Raw genomic sequence first — 19080 nt, forward strand, 5'->3', positions numbered from 1 at the left:
GGTGGGGGGGGGGGAGGGGCGGGACCCCCACGGAGACCCCAGACCCACAAAAAATCCTATGGGGACCCCAGACCCACAAAAACCCCATACAGAGACCCCAGACCCACAGAGAGACCCCAGACCCACAGAGACCCCACAGAGAGACCCCAGACCCACAGAGAGACCCCAGACCCATAAAGAGACCCCATAGAGAGACCCCAGACCCATAAAAACCCCACAGAGAGACCCCAGACCCACAGAGAGACCCCAGACCCACAAAAACCCAAAGGGAGACCCCAGACCCATAAAAATCCCACAGGGAGACCCCAGACCCACAAAAACCCCATAGAGAGACCCCAGACCCACAGAGAGACCCCAGACCCACAAAAAACCCACAGAGAGACCCCAGACCCACAAAAAATCCTATGGGGAGACCCCAGACCCACAAAAACCCCATAGAGAGACCCCATAGAGAGACCCCAGACCCACAAAAAATCCTATGGGGACCCCAGACCCACAGAGAGACCCCAGACCCATAGAGAGACCCAGACCCACAAAAAATCCTATGGGGACCCCAGACCCACAAAAACCCCACAGGGAGACCCCAGACCCACAGAAGCCCCACAGGGACCCACAGAGAGACCCAGACCCACAAAAAATCCTATGGGGACCCCAGACCCACAAAAACCCCCAGGGAGACCCCAGACCCACAAAAAATCCTATGGGGAGCCCCCAGACCCACAAAAACCCCATACAGAGACCCCAGACCCACAGAGAGACCCCAGACCCACAAAAACCTCACAGGGAGACCCCAGACCCATAGAGAGACCCCAGACCCACAAAAATTCCCATAGAGATCCATAGAGAGACCCAGACTCACGGAGAGACCCCAGACCCACAGAGAGACCCAGACCCATAGAGACACCCCAGACCCACAAAAACCCAAAGGGAGACCCCAGACCCACAGAAACCCCATAGAGAGACCCCAGACCCACAGAGAGACCCCAGATCCATAGAAACCCAAAGGGAGACCCCAGACCCGCAAAAACCCCATAGAGAGACCCCAGACCCACAAAAAACCCATAGAGAGACCCCAGACCCACAGAGAGACCCCAGACCCACAAAAACCCCAAAGGGACCCACAGAGAGACCCCAGACCCACAGAGAGACCCCAGACCCACAAAAATTCCCATAGAGATTCATAGAGAGACCCCAGACCCATAGAGAGACCCCAGATCTATAGAAACCCCATAGAGACCCATAGAGAGACCCCAGACCCACAAAAACCCCATAGAGAGACCCCAGACCCACAGAGAGACCCCAGACCCACAGAAACCCCATAGAGAGACCCCAGACCCACAAAGAGACCCCAGACCCACAGAAACCCCATACAGACCCACAGAGAGACCCCAGACCCATAAAAAATCCATAGAGAGACCCCAGACCCATAGAGACCCCATAACAGAGACCCTAGACCCACAGAGAGACCCCACAGAGAGACCCCAGACCCATAGAGGGACCCCAGACCCACAGAGCCCCCAGCCCCATAGAGAGACGCCAGACCCATAGAGAGACCCCAGACCCACACAAACCCCTTAGAGAGACCCAGACCCATAGAGAGACCCCAGGCCCACAAAAACCCCATACAGAGACCCCAGACCCACAAAAAATCCTATGGGGACCCCAGACCCATAGAGAGACCTCATAGAGAGACCCCAGACCCACAGAGAGACCCAGACCCACAAAAACCCCATAGAGAGACCCCAGACCCACAGATCACTCCCGGGCCCCATAGGGACCCCCTTCAATCCTCTTGTGCCCCATAGAGACCCCCTGTGCCCCATAGAGACCCCATAGACCCCCTGTGCCCCATAGAGACCCCCACCCCATAAACCCCCTGTGCCCCATAGAGACCCCCACCCCATAGAAACCCCCACCCCATAGAAACCCCCTGTGCCCCATAGATCCCTGTGTGCCCATAGAGACCCCCACCCCATAGAGACCCCCACCCCATAGAAACCCCCTGTGCCCCATAGATCCCTGTGTGCCCCATAGAGACCCCCACCCCATAGCCCCCCTGTGCCCCATAGATCCGCCTGTGCCCCATAGAGACCCCCTGTACCCCATAGACCCCATAGAAACCCCCACCCCATAAACCCCCTGTGCCCCATAGAAACCCCTGTGCCCCATAGAACCCCCTACTCCATAAACCCCCTATGCCCCATAGATCTGCCTGTGCCCCATAGATCCCCCCCACCCCATAGATCCGCCTGTGCCCCATAGACCCCATAGAGCCCCATAGATCCCCTCATAGACCCCATAGAGCCCCATAGACCCCATAGATGCCCCATAGACTCCGCCCACCCCACAGCATAGCACGCCCCATAGACCCCATAGAGCCCCATAGACCCCATAAATCCCCCCATAGACCCCATAGAGCCCCATAGACTCCTCTCACCCCATAGATGCCCCACAGACCCCATAGATGCCCCATAGACTCCGCCCACCGCATAGCCCCGCCCACCCCACAGCACAGCACGCCCCATAGACCCCATAGACCCCCACAGACCCCACAAATCCCCCCATAGACCCCATAGACCCCACAAATCTCTCCATAGAGCCCCATAGAACCCCATAAACTCCTCCCACCCCATAGATACCCCATAGACCCCATAGATGCCCCATAGACCCCATAGATGCCCCATAGACTCCTCCCACCCCATAGCCCCGCCCACCCCACAGCATAGCACGCCCCACAGACCCCATAGACCCCATAGACTCCTCCCACCCCATAGATCTGCCTGTGCCCCATAGACCCCATAGGATGCCCCACCCCATAGACCCCATAGACCCCATAAATCCCCCCATAGACCCCATAGATGCCCCATAGACTCCTCCCACCCCATAGCCCCGCCCACCCCATAGCATAGAACGCCCCATAGACCCCATAGATCCCCCCATAGACCCCACAGACCACACAGACCCCATAGATGCCCCATAGACCCCATAGGGTGACCCATAGATCCCCATAGATCCCCCCATAGACCCCATAGAGCCCCATAGATCCCATAAATCCCCCCGTAGACCCCACAGACCCCGCCCACCGCATAGCCCCGCCCACCCCACAGCATAGCACGCCCCACAGACCCCATAGATCCCATAAATCCCCCCATAGACCCCACAAATCCCCCCCTTTCCCCACCCCCATCCCCTCCCCTCCCCCCCCTCCTCCCCTCTCCCCTCCCCCCCCCATCCATCCCTCCCCTCCCCCTCCCCTCCCCCCCCCCCCCGCGGGTTCCCGGATGTTTCGCGCCGCCCCCGCCGCCATTTTCGGCCGCAGCGACCGCGCTCCGCTCCGCGATGTGAGTGGGGGGCGCGACCCCCCCCCCCATCCCCCCCCTCACCCACCTCGGGACCCCTCCCCAATATCCCCCATCCCCCCCCCCATCCCCCCCTTGTGGGTATTTTTTTGGGGGCGAAACCCCCTCCCCAAAATTCCCACCCATCATCATCATCCCTCCCCTCCCCCCCCCCCGCTTTGCCCCTCCCCCCATCCCATCCCCCCCCCACACCCCTCCCTCCTCGGGACCCCTCCCCTCCCCCACCCCCCCTCCCCAAATAATGAAAATCTGGGGACCCCTCCCCCCCGAAATTCCCACCCATCCCCCACCCTCCATCCCCCTCCCCCGATAAAAATTTGGGGACCCCCCCGAAATTCCCACCCATCCCCCACCCCCTCAGGACCCCTCCCCCCCTTCACCGCATCCTCCCCCCCCCCTTTGCCCCTCCCCCCCCCCCCCCCCCATCCCCGGGCTGTTTCTATTTTTAGAAACAGACGCAGAAATGGAAGGGGGGGGGGGGGGAGGGGTGGGAAAATCCCGACCCGGGCCCCTCCCCCCCCATTCCCCCCCCATCCCCCCCCCCCCGCTGCGGAGGCGCCGCCCCTCCCCCACCCACCGCGAATTGGGGAGGGGGGGGATGGGGGGAGGGGCTTGGATGAGGGGAGGGGCTTGGATGGGGGGGGTGGGGACCCCTCGGGGTCACTGAGGGGACATTGGGGGGGCATTGGGGACATTGGGGGGACACTGGGGGGGACATTGGGGCATTGGGGGGCATTGGGGACATTGGGGGGACATTGGGGACCCCACAAGGGTCGTTCTGGGGGGGACATTGGGGACACTGAGGGGACACTGGGGACATTGGGGGACACCCCTGTGGTCACTGGGGGACATTGGGGACACTTTTGGGGGTCACTCAGACATTGGGGACACCCCTGTGGTCACTCTGGGGATGTTGGGGACCCCCAAAGGGTCACTGAGGGGACATTGGGGACACCCTTGGAGGGACATTGGGGGGACATTGAGGACACCCTGTGGTCACTGAGGGGACATTGGGGACCCCACTGTGGTCACTCAGATCTCGGGGTGCCCCCTTTGGGTCACTCTGGGGACATTGGGGACACCTTGGGGGACACTGAGACATTGGGGGACACTTTGGGGGTCACTTTAGGGACACTGGGGACACCTCTGTGGTCACTGGGGGGACATTGGGGGACATTGGGGGGACATTGGGGACACCCCATGGTCACTCTGGGGACATTGGGGACACCCTTGGAGGGACATTGGGGACATTGGGGGGCTGAGGGGACATTGGGGACACCCCAAGGGTCGCTCTGGGGACATTGAGGGGACACTGAGGGACATTGGGGGGACACTGGGGACACCGCTGTGGTCACTGGGGGGACATTGGGGACCCCACTGTGGTCACTCAGATCTTGGGGTGACCCCTTTGGGTCACTCTGGGGACATTGGGGACACCCTGGGGGGGTCACTGAGACATTGGGGACACTTTGGGGGTCGCTTTGGGGACACTGGGGACACCCTTGGGGGGACATTGGTGACACTGGGGGGACATTGGGGGACACCCTCGTGGTCACTCTGGGAATGTTGGGGTCACCCTGAGGGTCATTGGATGGACATTGGGGACACTTTGGGGGTCGCTTTAGGGACACTGGGGACACCCTTGGGGGGACATTGGGGACATTGGGGGGACATTGGGGACACCCATGGTCACTGAGGGGACATTGTGGATGCCCTGTAGTCACTCTGGGGACATTGGGGACCTTTGGGGGACTCTTTGGAGGGACATTGGGGTCTCCCTGTGGTCACTCTGGGAATGTTGGGGACACCCTGGGGGTCATTGGATGGACATTGGGGGGATTGGGGACATTGGGGGGACACTGGGGGGGCATTGGGGACATTGGGGGGACATTGGGGACCCCACAAGGGTCATTCTGGGGGGGACATTGGGGACACTGAGGGGACATGGGAGACACCCCGAGGGACACTGAGGGGACATTGGGGACCCCCGAAGGGTCACTGAGGGGATGTGGGGGACATTGGGGACATTGGGGGACACCGCTGTGGTCACTGGGGGGACATTGGGGACATTGGGGGGACATGGGAGGCACCCCAAGGGACACTGAGGGGACATTGGGGACATTGGGGGGACATTGGGGACCCCCGAATTGTCACTGAGGGGACATTGGGGACATTGGGGGACATTGGGGGACACCGCTGTGGTCACTGGGGGGACATTGGGGACACTTTGGGGGGTCACCTGGACATTGGGGACACCCCTGTGGTCACTCTGGGGATGTTGGGGACACCCTGTGGTCACTCTGGGGACATTGGGGACACCCTGGGGGTCATTGGATGGACACTGGGGGGACATTGGGGACCCCCGAAGGGTCACTGGGGGGACATTGGGGACCCCACTGTGGTCACTCAGATCTTGGGGTGACCCCTTTGGGTCACTCTGGGGACATTGGGGACACCCTGGGGGGGTCACTGAGACATTGGGGACACTTTGGGGGTCGCTTTGGGGACACTGGGGACACCCTGGGGGACATTGGTGACACTGGGGGGACATTGGGGACACCCCATGGTCACTGAGGGGACATTGTGGATGCCCTGTAGTCACTCAGGGGACATTGGGGACCTTGGGGGGACATTGGGGACACCCCTGTGGTCACTCTGGGAATGTTGGGGACAGCCTGGGGGTCATTGGATGGACATTGGGGGGCATTGGGGACATTGGGGGGACATTGGGGACCCCACAAGGGTCGTTCTGGGGGGACATTGGGGGACATTGGGGACACTTTAGGGGTCGCTTTGGGGACATTGGGGGGACATTGAGGGGACATTGGGGACATTGGGGGGGACACTGGGGGACACCGAGGGGACATTGGGGGGGCATTGGGGGGACATTGGGGACATTGGGGGGACACTGAGGGGGCACCCCGGGGGGACACTGAGGTGACATGGGAGACACCCCAAGGGACACTGAGGGGACATTGGGGACATTGGGGGTCACTGAGACATTGGGGACACTTTGGGGGGCTGAGGGGACATTGGGGGACGCCCCTATGGTCACTGGGGGGACATTGGGGACACTTTGGGGGGGGTCACTCAGACATTGGGGACACCCCTGTGGTCACTGTGGGAATGTTGGGGACACCCCTGTGGTCACTCTGGGGGGACATTGGGGACCCCCGAAGGGTCACTGAGGGGATATTGGGGACTTTGGGGGACATTGGGGACACCCCAAGGGTTACTTTGGGGGGACAGTGGGGACACATTGGGATCACCCCTGTGGTCACTTTGGGGACATTGGGGACACTTTGGGGGTCGCTTTGGGGACACTGGAGACACCCTTGGAGGACATTGGGGACATTGGGGACATAGGGGGGACATTGGGGACACTCCTGTGGTCACTTTGGGGATGCTGGGGAAACCCTGGGGGTCATTGGATGGACATTGGGGACACTTTGGGGGGACATTGGGGGACATTGGGGACCCCCGAAGGGTCACTGAGGGGATGTTGGGGACATTGGGGGACACCGCTGTGGTCACTGGGGGGACATTGGGGACACTTTGGGGGCAGTCTGGGGACATTGGGGACACCCCAAGGGTCGCTCTGGGGACATTGAGGGGACACTGAGGGGACATTGGGGGGACATTGGGGACATTGGGGGTCACTGAGACATTGGGGACACTTTGGGGGTCGCTTTGGGGACACTGGGGACACCCTTGGGGGGACATTGGGGGGACATTGGGGACACCCCTGTGGTCACTCTGGGGATGTTGGGGACACCCTGGGGGTCATTGGATGGATATTGGGGACATTGGGGGGACATTGGGGACCCCCGAAGGGTCACTGAGGGGATGTTGGGGACATTGGGGGACATTGGGGACACCGCTGTGGTCACTGAGGGGACATTGGGGGGGACATTGGGGACACTTTGGGGCCACTGAGACATTGGGGACACTTTGGGGGTCGCTTTGGGGACATTGGGGACACCCTTGGAGGGACATTGGGGGGACATTGGGGGGCTGAGGGGACATTGGGGACACCCCTGTGGTCACTCTGGGGATGTTGGGGACACCCTGGGGGTCATTGGATGGACACTGGGGGGACATTGAGGGGACACTGGGGACCCCCAAAGGGTCACTGAGGGGATGTTGGGGACATTGGGGGACACCCTGTGGTCACTTTGGGACACTTTGGGGGGGTCACCTGGACATTGGGGACACTCCGTGGTCACTCTGGGGACATTGGGGACCCCCCAAGGATCACTTTGGGGGGACATTGGGGGACACCCCTGTGGTCACTCAGATCTCGGGGTGCCCCCCCTTTGGGTCACTCTGGGGACATTGGGGACACCCTGGGGGTCATTGGGGGATGTTGGGGACACCCCAAGGGTCGCTCTGGGGACATTGAGGGGACATTGGGGACATTGGGAGTCACTGAGACATTGGGGACACCTTGGGGGTCGCTTTGGGGACATTGGGGACACCCTTGGAGGGACATTGGGGACATTGGGGGGACATTGGGGACACCCCTGTGGTCACTCTGGGGATGTTGGGGACACCCTGGGGGTCATTGGATGGACATTGGGGGACATTGGGGGGACATTGGGGACCCCCAAAGGGTCACTGAGGGGACATTGGGGACATTGGGGGGTCATTGGATGGACATTGGGGGACATTGGGGGGACATTGGGGGGACACCGCTGTGGTCACTGGGGGGACATTGGGGGACACTCCAAGGGTCACTTTGGGGGGACATTGGGGACACATTGGGGTCATTTTGGGGGCACTCTGGGGACATTGGGGGGACACTGAGGGGACGTTGGGGGTCACTGAGACATTGGGGACACTGTGGGGGTCGCTTTGGGGACACTGGGGACATTGGGGGGACCTTGGGGGACATTGGGGGGACATTGGGGACACCCCTGTGGTCACTCTGGGGACATTGGGGACACCCTGGGGGGGGGTCACCTGCATGGTCTGGGGGTCACTCGGACATTGGGGACACTCCTGTGGTCACTCAGATCTTGGGGTCCCCCCTTGGGGTCACTCTGGGGACACTTTGGGGGGGTCACCTGGACATTGGGGACACCTTGGGGTCACTCTGGGGACATCCTGGGGGTCACTCACACACTGGGGTCACCCTTGTGGTCACTTTAGTGACACCCCAGTGGTCACTTCGGGATCGCCCGTGGTCACTCAGTGGTCACTTTGGTGTCACTGCTGTGGTCAGCCCAGTGGTCACTTTAGTGACACCCCAGTGGTCACTTCAGGATCGCCCCTGTGGTCACTCAGTGGTCACTTTGGTGTCACTGCTGTGGTGACATTGTGGTCACTTTAGTGGTCACCCCAGTGGTCACTCAGTGGTCACTTTGGTGTCACTGCTGTGGTCAGCCCAGTGGTCACTTTAGTGACACCCCAGTGGTCACTCTGTAGTCACTGTGGGGACATTGGGGTTCCCCCAGTGGTCACTCTGTGGTCACTCTGTGGTCACTCTGGTGTCACCCCAGTGGTCACTCTGTGGTCACCCCATTGGTCACTCTGGTGACACCCCAATGGTCACCCTGTGGTCACTCTGGTGTCACCCCAGTGGTCACTCTGTGGTCACTCCAGTGGTCACTCTGTGGTCACTCTGTGGTCACTTTGGTGTCAACCTTGTGGTCACTCTGGTGTCACCCCAGTGGTCACTCTGTGGTCACTCTGTGGTCACTTTGGTGTCACCCCAGTGGTCACTCACTGGTCACTCCAGTGGTCACTGCTGTGGTCACTCTGTGGACCTTGGTGTCACCCCTGTGGTCACTCTGTGGTCACTCTGGTCACCCTGTGGTCACTCTGGTGTCACCCCTGTGGTCACTCTGTGGTCACTCTGTGGTCACCCTGTGGTCACTCTGGTGTCACCCTTGTGGTCACTTTGGTGTCACCCCTGTGGTCACTCTGGTGTCACTCCAGTGGTCACTCTGAGGTCACTTTGGTATCACTCCAGTGGTCACTCTGGTGTCACCCCTGTGGTCACTCTGTGGTCACCCTGTGGTCACTCTGGTGTCACCCCTGTGGTCACTCTGGTGTCATCCCAGTGGTCACTTTGGTGTCACCCCTGTGGTCACTCTGCGGTCACTCTGCGGTCATTTCACCCCCCTGGCGGTCACTCCGTCCCCTCCCTGTCCCCGTGCCCCCCCCGTGACCTTTGCCCTTTGCCCTTTGGCCAGGTCGGCGCCCTCGGCCCCCGCCGCCCCTCCCCCCGCCGCGGCCGAAGGGGGGGGACCCCCGGCCCCTCCCCCCAACCTGACCAGCAACCGGCGGCTGCAGCAGACCCAGGCCCAGGTGGATGAGGTCAGTAAAGGGGCGTGGCCAGGGGCGTGGTCACTGAAATGGGCGTGGTCACTGTGGTGGGAGGGGCCAAATGGAGTGTGGTGTGAGGGGTCATTGAAATGGGGAGGGGTCAGACCCAGGCCCAGGTGGATGAGGTCAGTGAAGGGGCGTGGCCTAAGGGGGCGTGGTCACTGAAATGGGCGTGGTCACACTGGTGGGAGGGGCCAAATGGAGTGTGGTCACTCTGGGGTCACTCTGGTGTGAGGGGTCATTGAAATGGGGAGGGGTCAGACCCAGGCCCAGGTGGATGAGGTCAGTGAAGGGGCGGGGCCTGAGGGGGCGTGGTCACTCTGGTGGGAGGGGCCAAAGGGGGTGTGGTCACTCTGGTGTGAGTGTGCGGCTGCAGCAGACCCAGGCCCAGGTGGATGAGGTCAGTCAGGGGCGGGGCTAAAGGGGGCGTGGTCAGTGAGGGGTGTGGTCACTCTGGTGGGAGGGGCCAGAGGGGGTGTGGTCACCCTGTGGTCACTCTGGTGTGAGGGGTCATTGAAATGGGGAAGGGTGAGACCCAGGCCCAGGTGGATGAGGTCAGTGAAGGGGCGGGGCCTAAGGGGGCGTGGTCAGTGGGATGGGCGTGGTCAACAGGGGTGTGGTCACTCTGGTGGGAGGGGTCAGTTGGGTGGGGGTGTGGTTAATAGGTGTGGTCAGTGGGGAGGGGTCAGACCCAGGCCCAGGTCAATGAGATCAGTCAGGGGGTGTGGCCAAAGGGGGTGTGGTCAGTGGAGGGTGTGGTCAATGGGGAGGGGCTAAAGTGGGTGTGGTCAGTGGAGGAGAGGCTAAGGGGGGAGGGGTCAGACCCAGGCCCAGGTGGATGAGGTCAGTGAAGGGGGCGTGGTCAGTGAAGGGGGCGTGGTCACTCTGATGGGAGTGGTCAGTTTGGTGTGGTCAGAGGGGCGTGGTCACTCTGTGGGTGTGGCCAATGAGGGGTAATGCCGTAATTCATGACCTTTGACCCCTGGGGATGACCAGGCCTGGAGGGGCGTGGCCCACCTTGGGTGTGGTCACTTTGTGGGCGTGGCCAAAGTGGCTCAACTGGGCCATTGCTGACCCCTGAGGGCAGTGGTCACTCTCAGGCCCCACTGACCACTGACCTCTGACCCCTGGCTGTGACCATGACCATACACAGTGGTCACTCTGAGCCTGCTGACCACTGTGGTCACTCTGAGCCCACTGACCACTGCCCACTGCTCATGGCCAAGCTCAGTGGTCACTCTGGGTCCCTTGGCTGTGACCATGGCCATGTCCGAGCTCAGTGGTCACTCTGAGTCCCCTGGCTGTGACCATGGCCATGGCTGAGCTCAGTGGTCACTCTGAGTCCCCTGGCTGTGACCATGGCCATGGCTGAGCTCAGTGGTCACTCCAGGCCCACTGACCACCAAACCCTGTGGTCACTCTGAGCCCGCTGACCACTGCCCACTGCCCATGTCCGAGCTCAGTGGTCACTCTGAGCCCACTGCCCACCGAACCCTGTGGTTACTCTGAACTCAACTGACCACAGTGGTCACTCTGGGCCCACTGACCACTGACCACTGCCCACTGACCGCCTCTCCGGCCGCAGGTGGTGGACATCATGCGGGTGAACGTGGACAAGGTGCTGGAGCGGGACCAGAAGCTCTCTGAGCTCACTGGTCACTCCAAGCCCACTGACCACTGACCACTAACTGTGACCATGACCGTGACCATGCACAGTGGTCACTCTGAGCCTGCTGACCACTGTGGTCACTCCAAGCCCACTGACCACTGACCACTAACTGTGACCATGACCATGAAAATGCACAGTGGTCACTCTGAGCCTGCTGACCACTGTGGTCACTCCAGGCCCACTGACCACTGACCACTAACTGTGATCATGACCATGCACAGTGGCCACTCCAAGCCCACTGCCCAGCAAACCCTGTGGTCACTCTGAACCCAACTGACCACAGTGGTCACTCCAAGCCCACTGACTACTAACTGTGACCATGACCATGACCATGCACAGTGGTCACTCCAAGCCCACTGCCCACCAAACCCTGTGGTCACCCTGAACCCAACTGACCACAGTGGTCACTCTGAACCCAACTGACCGCTCCTCCGGCCGCAGGTGGTGGACATCATGCGGGTGAACGTGGACAAGGTGCTGGAGCGGGACCAGAAGCTCTCTGAGCTCAGTGGTCACTCCAAGCCCACTGACCACTGACCACTAACAGTGACCATGGCCATGTCCAAGCTCAGTGGTCACTCTGAGCCTGCTGACCAGTGTGGTCACTCCGAGCCCACTGCCCACCAAACCCTGTGGTCACTCTGAACCCAACTGCCCACAATGGTCACTCCAAGCCCACTGACCACTAACAGTGACCATGACCATGTCTGAGCTCAGTGGTCACTCTGGGTCCCCTGGCTGTGACCATGACCATGACCATGCACAGTGGTCACTCCAAGCCCACTGCCACCAAACCCTGTGGTCACTCTGAACCCAACTGACCACAGTGGTCACTCTGAACCCAACTGACCACTGCCTGCTGACCACTCCTGTGGCCGCAGGTGGTGGACATCATGCGGGTGAACGTGGACAAGGTGCTGGAGCGGGACCAGAAGCTCTCTGAGCTCAGTGGTCACTCCAAGCCCACTGCCCACCAAACCCTGTGGTCACTCTGAACCCAACTGACCACAGTGGTCACTCCAAGCCCACTGACCACTGACCACTAACTGTGACCATGGCCATGTCCGAGCTCAGTGGTCACTCCAGGCCCACTGCCCACCAAACCCTGTGGTCACTCTGAACCCAACTGACCACAGTGGTCACTCTGGGCTCACTGACCACTCCTGTGGCCGCAGGTGGTGGACATCATGCGGGTGAACGTGGACAAGGTGCTGGAGCGGGACCAGAAGCTCTCCGAGCTCAGTGGTCACTCCAAGCCCACTGACCACTAACTGTGACCATGACCATGACCATGCACAGTGGTCACTCTGAGCCTGCTGACCATTGTGGTCACTGCCCACCAAACCCTGTGGTCACCCTGAACCCAACTGACCACAGTGGTCACTCCAAGCCCACTGACCACTGACCATGACCATGACCATGCACAGTGGTCACTCCAAGCCCACTGACCACTGTGACCATGACCATGACCATGCACAGTGGTCACTCCGAGCCTGCTGACCAGTGTGGTCACTCCGAGCCCACTGCCCACCAAACCCTGTGGTCACTCTGAACCCACTGACCACAGTGGTCACTCTGGGCTCACTGACCACTGACCATGACCATGACCATGCACAGTGGTCACTCTGAGCCTGCTGACCACTGCCCAGTGCCCATGGCCAAGCTCAGTGGTCACTCTGGGTCCCCTGGCTGTGATCATGACCATGTCCGAGCTCAGTGGTCACTCCGAGCTCACTGCCCACCAAACCCTGTGGTCACCCTGAACCCAGCTGACCACAGTGGTCACTCTGGGCTCACTGACCACTCCTGTGGCCGCAGGTGGTGGACATCATGCGGGTGAACGTGGACAAGGTGCTGGAGCGGGACCAGAAGCTCTCTAAGTTCAGTGGTCACTCTGAGCCCACTGCCCACCAAACCCTGTGGTCACCCTGAACCCAACTGACCACAGTGGTCACTCTGGGCTGGCTGACCGCCTCTCCGGCCGCAGGTGGTGGACATCATGCGGGTGAACGTGGACAAGGTGCTGGAGCGGGACCAGAAGCTCTCCGAGCTGGACGACCGGGCCGACGCGCTCCAGGCCGGCGCCTCCCAGTTCGAGACCAGCGCGGCCAAGCTCAAGCGCAAGTACTGGTGGAAGAACCTCAAGGTACCAAAATGGGCTAAAATCGCCCCAAAATGGTGAAAAAGAGCCCCAAAATGGCCCCAAAATGGCCAAAAATCAACCCAAAATGGGCTGAGATAGCCCCAAAATAGCCCAAAGTTACCCCAAAGTTACCCCAAAATGGCCCCAATAACCCCAAGCTCAAGCGCAAGTACTGGTGGAAGAACCTCAAGGTGGGAAATTGCCCAAAATGGCCAAAAATCACCCCAAAATGACCCCAAAATGGTGAAAAAGAGCCCCAAAATGGCCCTAAAATCTCCCAGAATAGCCCAAAGTTACCCGAAAATGGCCCCAAATGACTCAAGCTGAAGCACAAGTACTGGTGAAAGAACCTCAAGGTACCCAAAATGGGCTAAAATCAACCCAAAAATGGGCTGAATTCACCCCAAAATACCCAAAAATCAACCCAAAATGGCCCCAAATAGCCCCAAAATGACCCCAAATAACCCAAGCTCAAGCGCAAGTATTGGTGGAAGAACCTCAAGGTGAGAAATTGCCCAAAATGGGCTGAAATCACCCCAAAATGACCCCAAAATAGAGGAAAAGAGCCCCAAAATGGCCCCAAATGCCCCAAGCTCAAGCGCAAGTACTGGTGGAAGAACCTCAAGGTGGGAAATTGCCCAAAATGGGCTAAAATCACCCCAAAATAGCCCTAAAATGGCCAAAAATCAACCCAAAATGGCCCCAAAATAGCCAAAAGTAGTCCCAAAATGGGCTGAGATAGCCCTAAAATAGCCCAAAGTTACCTCAAAATAGCCCCAAAATGGCCCAAAATGGCCCCAAATAACCCCAAGCTCAGGGGCAAGTACTGGTGGAAGAACCTCAAGGTGGGAAATTGCCCAAAATGGGCTAAAATCAACCCAAAATGGCGAAAAAGAGCCCCTAAATGGCGAAAAAGAGCCCCTAAATGGCCCCAAAATCTCCCAGAATAGCCCAAAGTTACCCCAAAATAGCCCCAAAATGGCCCCAAACGCCTCAAGCTCAAGCACAAGTACTGGTGGAAGAACCTCAAAGTACCCAAAATGGCCAAAAATGAGCTGAAATCACCCCAAAATTGCTCCAAATAGCCCTAAAATGGCCCCAAAATGGCCAAAAATGGCCCCAAAATGGCCAAAAATGCCCCAAATAACTCCAAGCTCAGGGGCAAGTACTGGTAGAAGAACCTCAGGGTGAGAAATTGCCAAAATGGGCTAAAATCACCCCAAAATGGTGAAAAAGAGCCCCAAAGTGGCCCCAAAATGGCAAAAAATCAACCCAAAATGAGCCCAAAATGGCAAAAAAGAGCCGCAAAATGGCCCTAAAATCCCCCAGAATAGCCCAAAGTTACCCCAAAATGGCCCCAAATAACCCCAAGCTCAAGCGCAAGTACTGGTGGAAGAACCTCAAGGTACCCAAAATGGCCAAAAATCAACCCAAAAATGGGCTGAATTCACCCCAAAATACCCAAAAGTCACCCCAAAATGGTCCCAAAATGGCCAAAAATAGTCCCAAAATGGGCTGGAATCACCCCAAAATGGCTCCAAATAGCCCCAAGCTCAAACGCAAGTACTGGTGGAAGAACCTCAAGGTGGGAAATTGCCCAAAATGGGCTGAAATCAACCCAAAATGGTGAAAAAGAGCCCCAAAATGGCCCTAAAAACTCCCAGAATAGCCCAAAGTTACCCCAAAATAGCCCAAAATGGCCCCAAATGACTCAAGTTCAAGCGCAAGTACTGGTGGAAGAACCTCAAGGTACCCAAAATGGCCAAAATTCACCCCAAAATGGTGAAAAAGAGCCCCTAAATGGTGAAAAAGAGCCCCAAAATGGCCCTAAAATCTCCCAGAATAGCCCAAAGTTACCCGAAAATGGCCCCAAAATGGCCCAAATGGCCCCAAATGCCCCAAGCTCAAGCGCAAGTACTGGTGGAAGAACCTCAAGGTACCCAAAATGGCCAAAAATCACCCCAAAATAGCCCTAAAATGGCAAAAAATAGTCCCAAAATGGGCTGAGATAGCCACAAAATGGCCCCAAAATGGCCAAAATCATCCCAAAATGGGCTGAATTCACCCCAAAATACCCAAAAATCAACCTAAAATGGCTCCAAATAGCCCTAAAATAGCCCCAAAATGGCCCCAAAAACACCCCCAAAAAATCCCTCCCCAAAAACACCCCCAAAAAATCCCCCCCAAAAACCCCTTAAATTCCCAAAAATCCCCCAAAAAGATCCCAAAAGACCTCAAAAATTCCCCACAAAAATCCCCACAAAATTCCACAAAAATTCCCCCGAACAATCAAAAAAAAATTCCCCAAAAATTCCCCAAGAAGTCCCCCAAAATTCCACAAAATATCCCCCCAAAAAATAAAAAAAAATTCCCCAAGAAATCCCTGAAAATTCCACAAACAAACCCCAAAATTCCCCAAAAAAATCCCAAAAAATTCCCCAAAAATCCCCAAAAATCCCCCAAGAAATCCCCAAAAATTCCTCAAACAAACCCGAAAATTCCATTAAAAAATCCCCAAAATTCCCCAAAAAATCCCAAAAATTCCCCAAAAAATCCCAAAAATTCCCCCAAAAAACCCCAAAAATCCCCCAAGAAATCCCCAAAAATTCCTCAAACAAACCCGAAAATTCCATTAAAAAATCCCCAAAATTCCCCAAAAAATTCCACAAAAAATCCCAAAAATTCCCAAAAAACCCCAAAAATTCCCCCAAAAATTCCACAAAAACTTCCACAAAAAATTCCCCCCAAAAACCCCAAATTTCCCCAAATTTTGCCCTTTTGCAGATGATGATCATCCTGGGCGTGATCTGCGCCATCGTCCTCATCATCATCATCGGTGAGCGGCTCCTTATGCAAATGAGATGCAAATGAGGGAGGGTTTATGCAAATCGGGGCAATGGGAGGAGATCGGAGCATGCAAATGAGGGGCGGGGCATGCAAATGAGGAAGCACAGGCAGTTATTTAATGGATTAATATTCTAATGAGGGTGGTGTTATGCAAATTAGGACTGTGCTATGCAAATGAAGATTACATTATGCAAATGAGGCAGCCATTTTAGACAAATTACGTTTCTTTGGGTTATGCAAATGCGGTGCGGGGTATGCAAATGATGGGCGGGGCATGCAAATTAACAGGTCGGGTTATGCAAATGAGGCTTGGGTATGCAAATTTGGGTAAAGGGTTTTAAATTATGTAAGAGGAATAATTATGCAAATTTACTGCATGCTAATGAGACAAACCGGGTATGCAATTAGCGTGATGAGCACTAATGAGGGTCAGTCATGCAAATGAAGGGGTGGAAGAGAGTGGGCGGGGCTATGCAAATTAAACCGGAAGCTGGGAGGACTACATGTAAATCATATGCAAATTAGCTGCAGATTTTTGTCACATACTAATGCAGGCATGAGTGGGTGGAGCCCTGAGCATGCAAATGAGCATGCAAATGAGAGGGTGGGAGCATGCAAATGAGCTTCCTGTATGCTAATCAGATGCAAATTTCTCTTTGCAGTCTATTTCAGCACCTAACGCCGCCGGCCCCGCCCTGCCAAGCCCCGCCCCCAGGACCCCCTCAAACCCCGCCCCCAACGCCGCCAGGGGGGCGTGGCCACGCCCAGGCCCCTCCCCCACCCCCTTTAACCCCTCCCCCACCCCCCAAAGATGGGATTTTCCCGCCAAAATCCCCCCCACCCCAAGCCCCGCCCCCCCTCAAACACCCCAAAATCTGATTGGCTGGTGGGGGAGGGGCCACACCCCCAAAATTTGGAGGGAATTTTGGGGGTTCCCGAGGCCCCTCCCCCACCCCCGAATTTTGGGGGTCCCCTCCCCCACCCCAGGTGAGCACAAGGGACCCCCCCCAAAATTTTTTTTGGGGCGATTTTGGGGGGTCCCAAAAACATTCCAGCCCCTCCCCCACCCCGTTTTTCCCCCCCTCCCCCCATCCCAAAATTTGGGGTGCCCCAAAATTTGCCCCTCCCCCAATTTCCCATCGCCCCCAAACCCTTCACTGCCGAAAATGGGGGGGGGGAACCCCAAAAATTGGGGGGGGGTCCCAAAATGGGAGAGCCGAAAAAAATTTGGGGGGGGGGACCTGAAATTTGGGGGGGGGGTCCCAAAAATTTGGGGGGAACCCAAAAGTTTGGGGAGACCCCAAAAAATGAGGGGAGATCCCCAAAAAATGGGAGGAGTCTGAAATTGGGGGAGCCCAAAATTTGGGGGAGGGGGGTTCCCGAAATTTGGGGAGACCCCAAAAAAATGGGAGGAGCCCCCAAAAAAAAATGGGAGGAGGCTGAAAATGGGGGAGCCCCAAAATTTGGGGGGGTCCTGAAATTGGGGGGTCCCAAAAATTTGGGGAGACCCCAAAAATGGGAGGAGGCTGAAATTGGGGGGGGGGTCCCAAAATTTGGGGGAACCCTAAAAAATGGAGGAGCCCAAAAATGGGGGGGGACCCCCAAAATTTTTGGGGAGAGCCCAAAAAATTGGGGGGAACCCAAAATTTTGGAGATTCCAAAATTTGGGGAACCCCAGAAATGCGAAAGCCCAAAAATTGGGGGGGTGACCCCAAAATGGAAGAGCCCAAAAAATGGCGGGGGGAGATCCCCAAAAATGGGAGAGTCCAAAAATGGAGGGGGAACCCAAAAAAGAGGAAGATCCCAAAATTTTGGGGGGCGGGGGAGCCCTAAAATTTGGAGGGACCCCAAAAATGGGAGAGTCCAAAATTGGGGGAGGTACCCCAAAATTAGGGGGGACCCCAAAAATGAGGGGAGGACCCCAAAAATGGGAGAGCCCCAAAATTTTGGGCTGGAAATGCCAAAATTTGGGGGTGGGGACCCCAAAACTGAAGGGGGGACCCCAAAATTGGGGGAGTGAACCCCAAAAATATGGGGAGGGGGGACCCCAAAATTGGAGGGAACCCCCCAAAAATTATGGGGGGGAGGGGGCACCCCTGGGAGGAGGGAACCAGGGGGGTCCCCAAAATTTGGGGAGGGGTCCCCAAAATTAGGGGGGGGTCCCCACAATTGGGAGAGCCCAAAATGGGAGGGTCCCCAAAATGGAGGGGTCCCAAAATTTGGGGAGGGGTCCCCAAAATTGGGGGGGTCCACAAATGGGGGGGTCCCAAGATTAAGGGGGGGTTCCCCAAAATTGGTGGTCCCAAAATTAAGGGGATGGGTCCCCAAAATTGAGGGAGGGGTCCCCAAAATTTAGGGGGAGGGGTCTCCAAAACCGCCCCTCCCCTATAATAGAAGGAGGAGCCCCCCCCAGATTTTTGGGGTGGGGTCGCCCCCCAAAATTTTCCCGCCAATTTTTTGGGGTGCTCTCCTCCCCCCCCGCCCCTCCCCCCCTGTGCATGGAACCCCAAAAATTGAAAAATTCTCCCCAAAAAAATTAAAAAATTTTCCCGCCCCTCCCCCACCCCGGATTTTGGGGTTTGGGGGGGGGGGGGGGAAGGGGGTGGGGGAGGGGCAGAAAAAGGGGGGGGAGGGGGAGGGTGGGGGAGGGGCGGGTGTCACTGCCGCCCCTCCCCCCCCCCCGCAAATGTACAAACCGGGGCGTGGCTTATGTTGGCCCCTCCCCCTTCCTC

At 57.7% G+C, this 19080-nt stretch overlaps 1 protein-coding gene across 2 annotated transcripts; it reads left to right on the forward strand.

The window, feature by feature from the left end:
• The first annotated feature begins 3277 nt into the window (after window positions 1-3277).
• VAMP2 (vesicle associated membrane protein 2) lies at window positions 3278-18345 on the forward strand. Of its 2 annotated transcripts, XM_064737842.1 has the most exons (5): window positions 3278-3341; window positions 9557-9680; window positions 13346-13504; window positions 16286-16337; window positions 17011-18345. In XM_064737842.1, coding segments are annotated over exons 1-5 (354 nt in total). In that variant the 5' UTR covers window positions 3278-3339; the 3' UTR covers window positions 17028-18345. The 2 variants fall into 2 exon arrangements, with proteins under 2 accessions (XP_064593912.1, XP_064593911.1); XM_064737841.1 differs by lacking the exons at window positions 3278-3341; window positions 9557-9680 and adding an exon at window positions 9952-10089.
• Window positions 18346-19080: the final 735 nt, after the last annotated feature.

The sequence above is a fragment of the Zonotrichia leucophrys genome, unplaced genomic scaffold, assembly GCF_028769735.1.
Source record: "Zonotrichia leucophrys gambelii isolate GWCS_2022_RI unplaced genomic scaffold, RI_Zleu_2.0 Scaffold_115_144425, whole genome shotgun sequence".
Classification (NCBI taxonomy): domain Eukaryota; kingdom Metazoa; phylum Chordata; class Aves; order Passeriformes; family Passerellidae; genus Zonotrichia; species Zonotrichia leucophrys.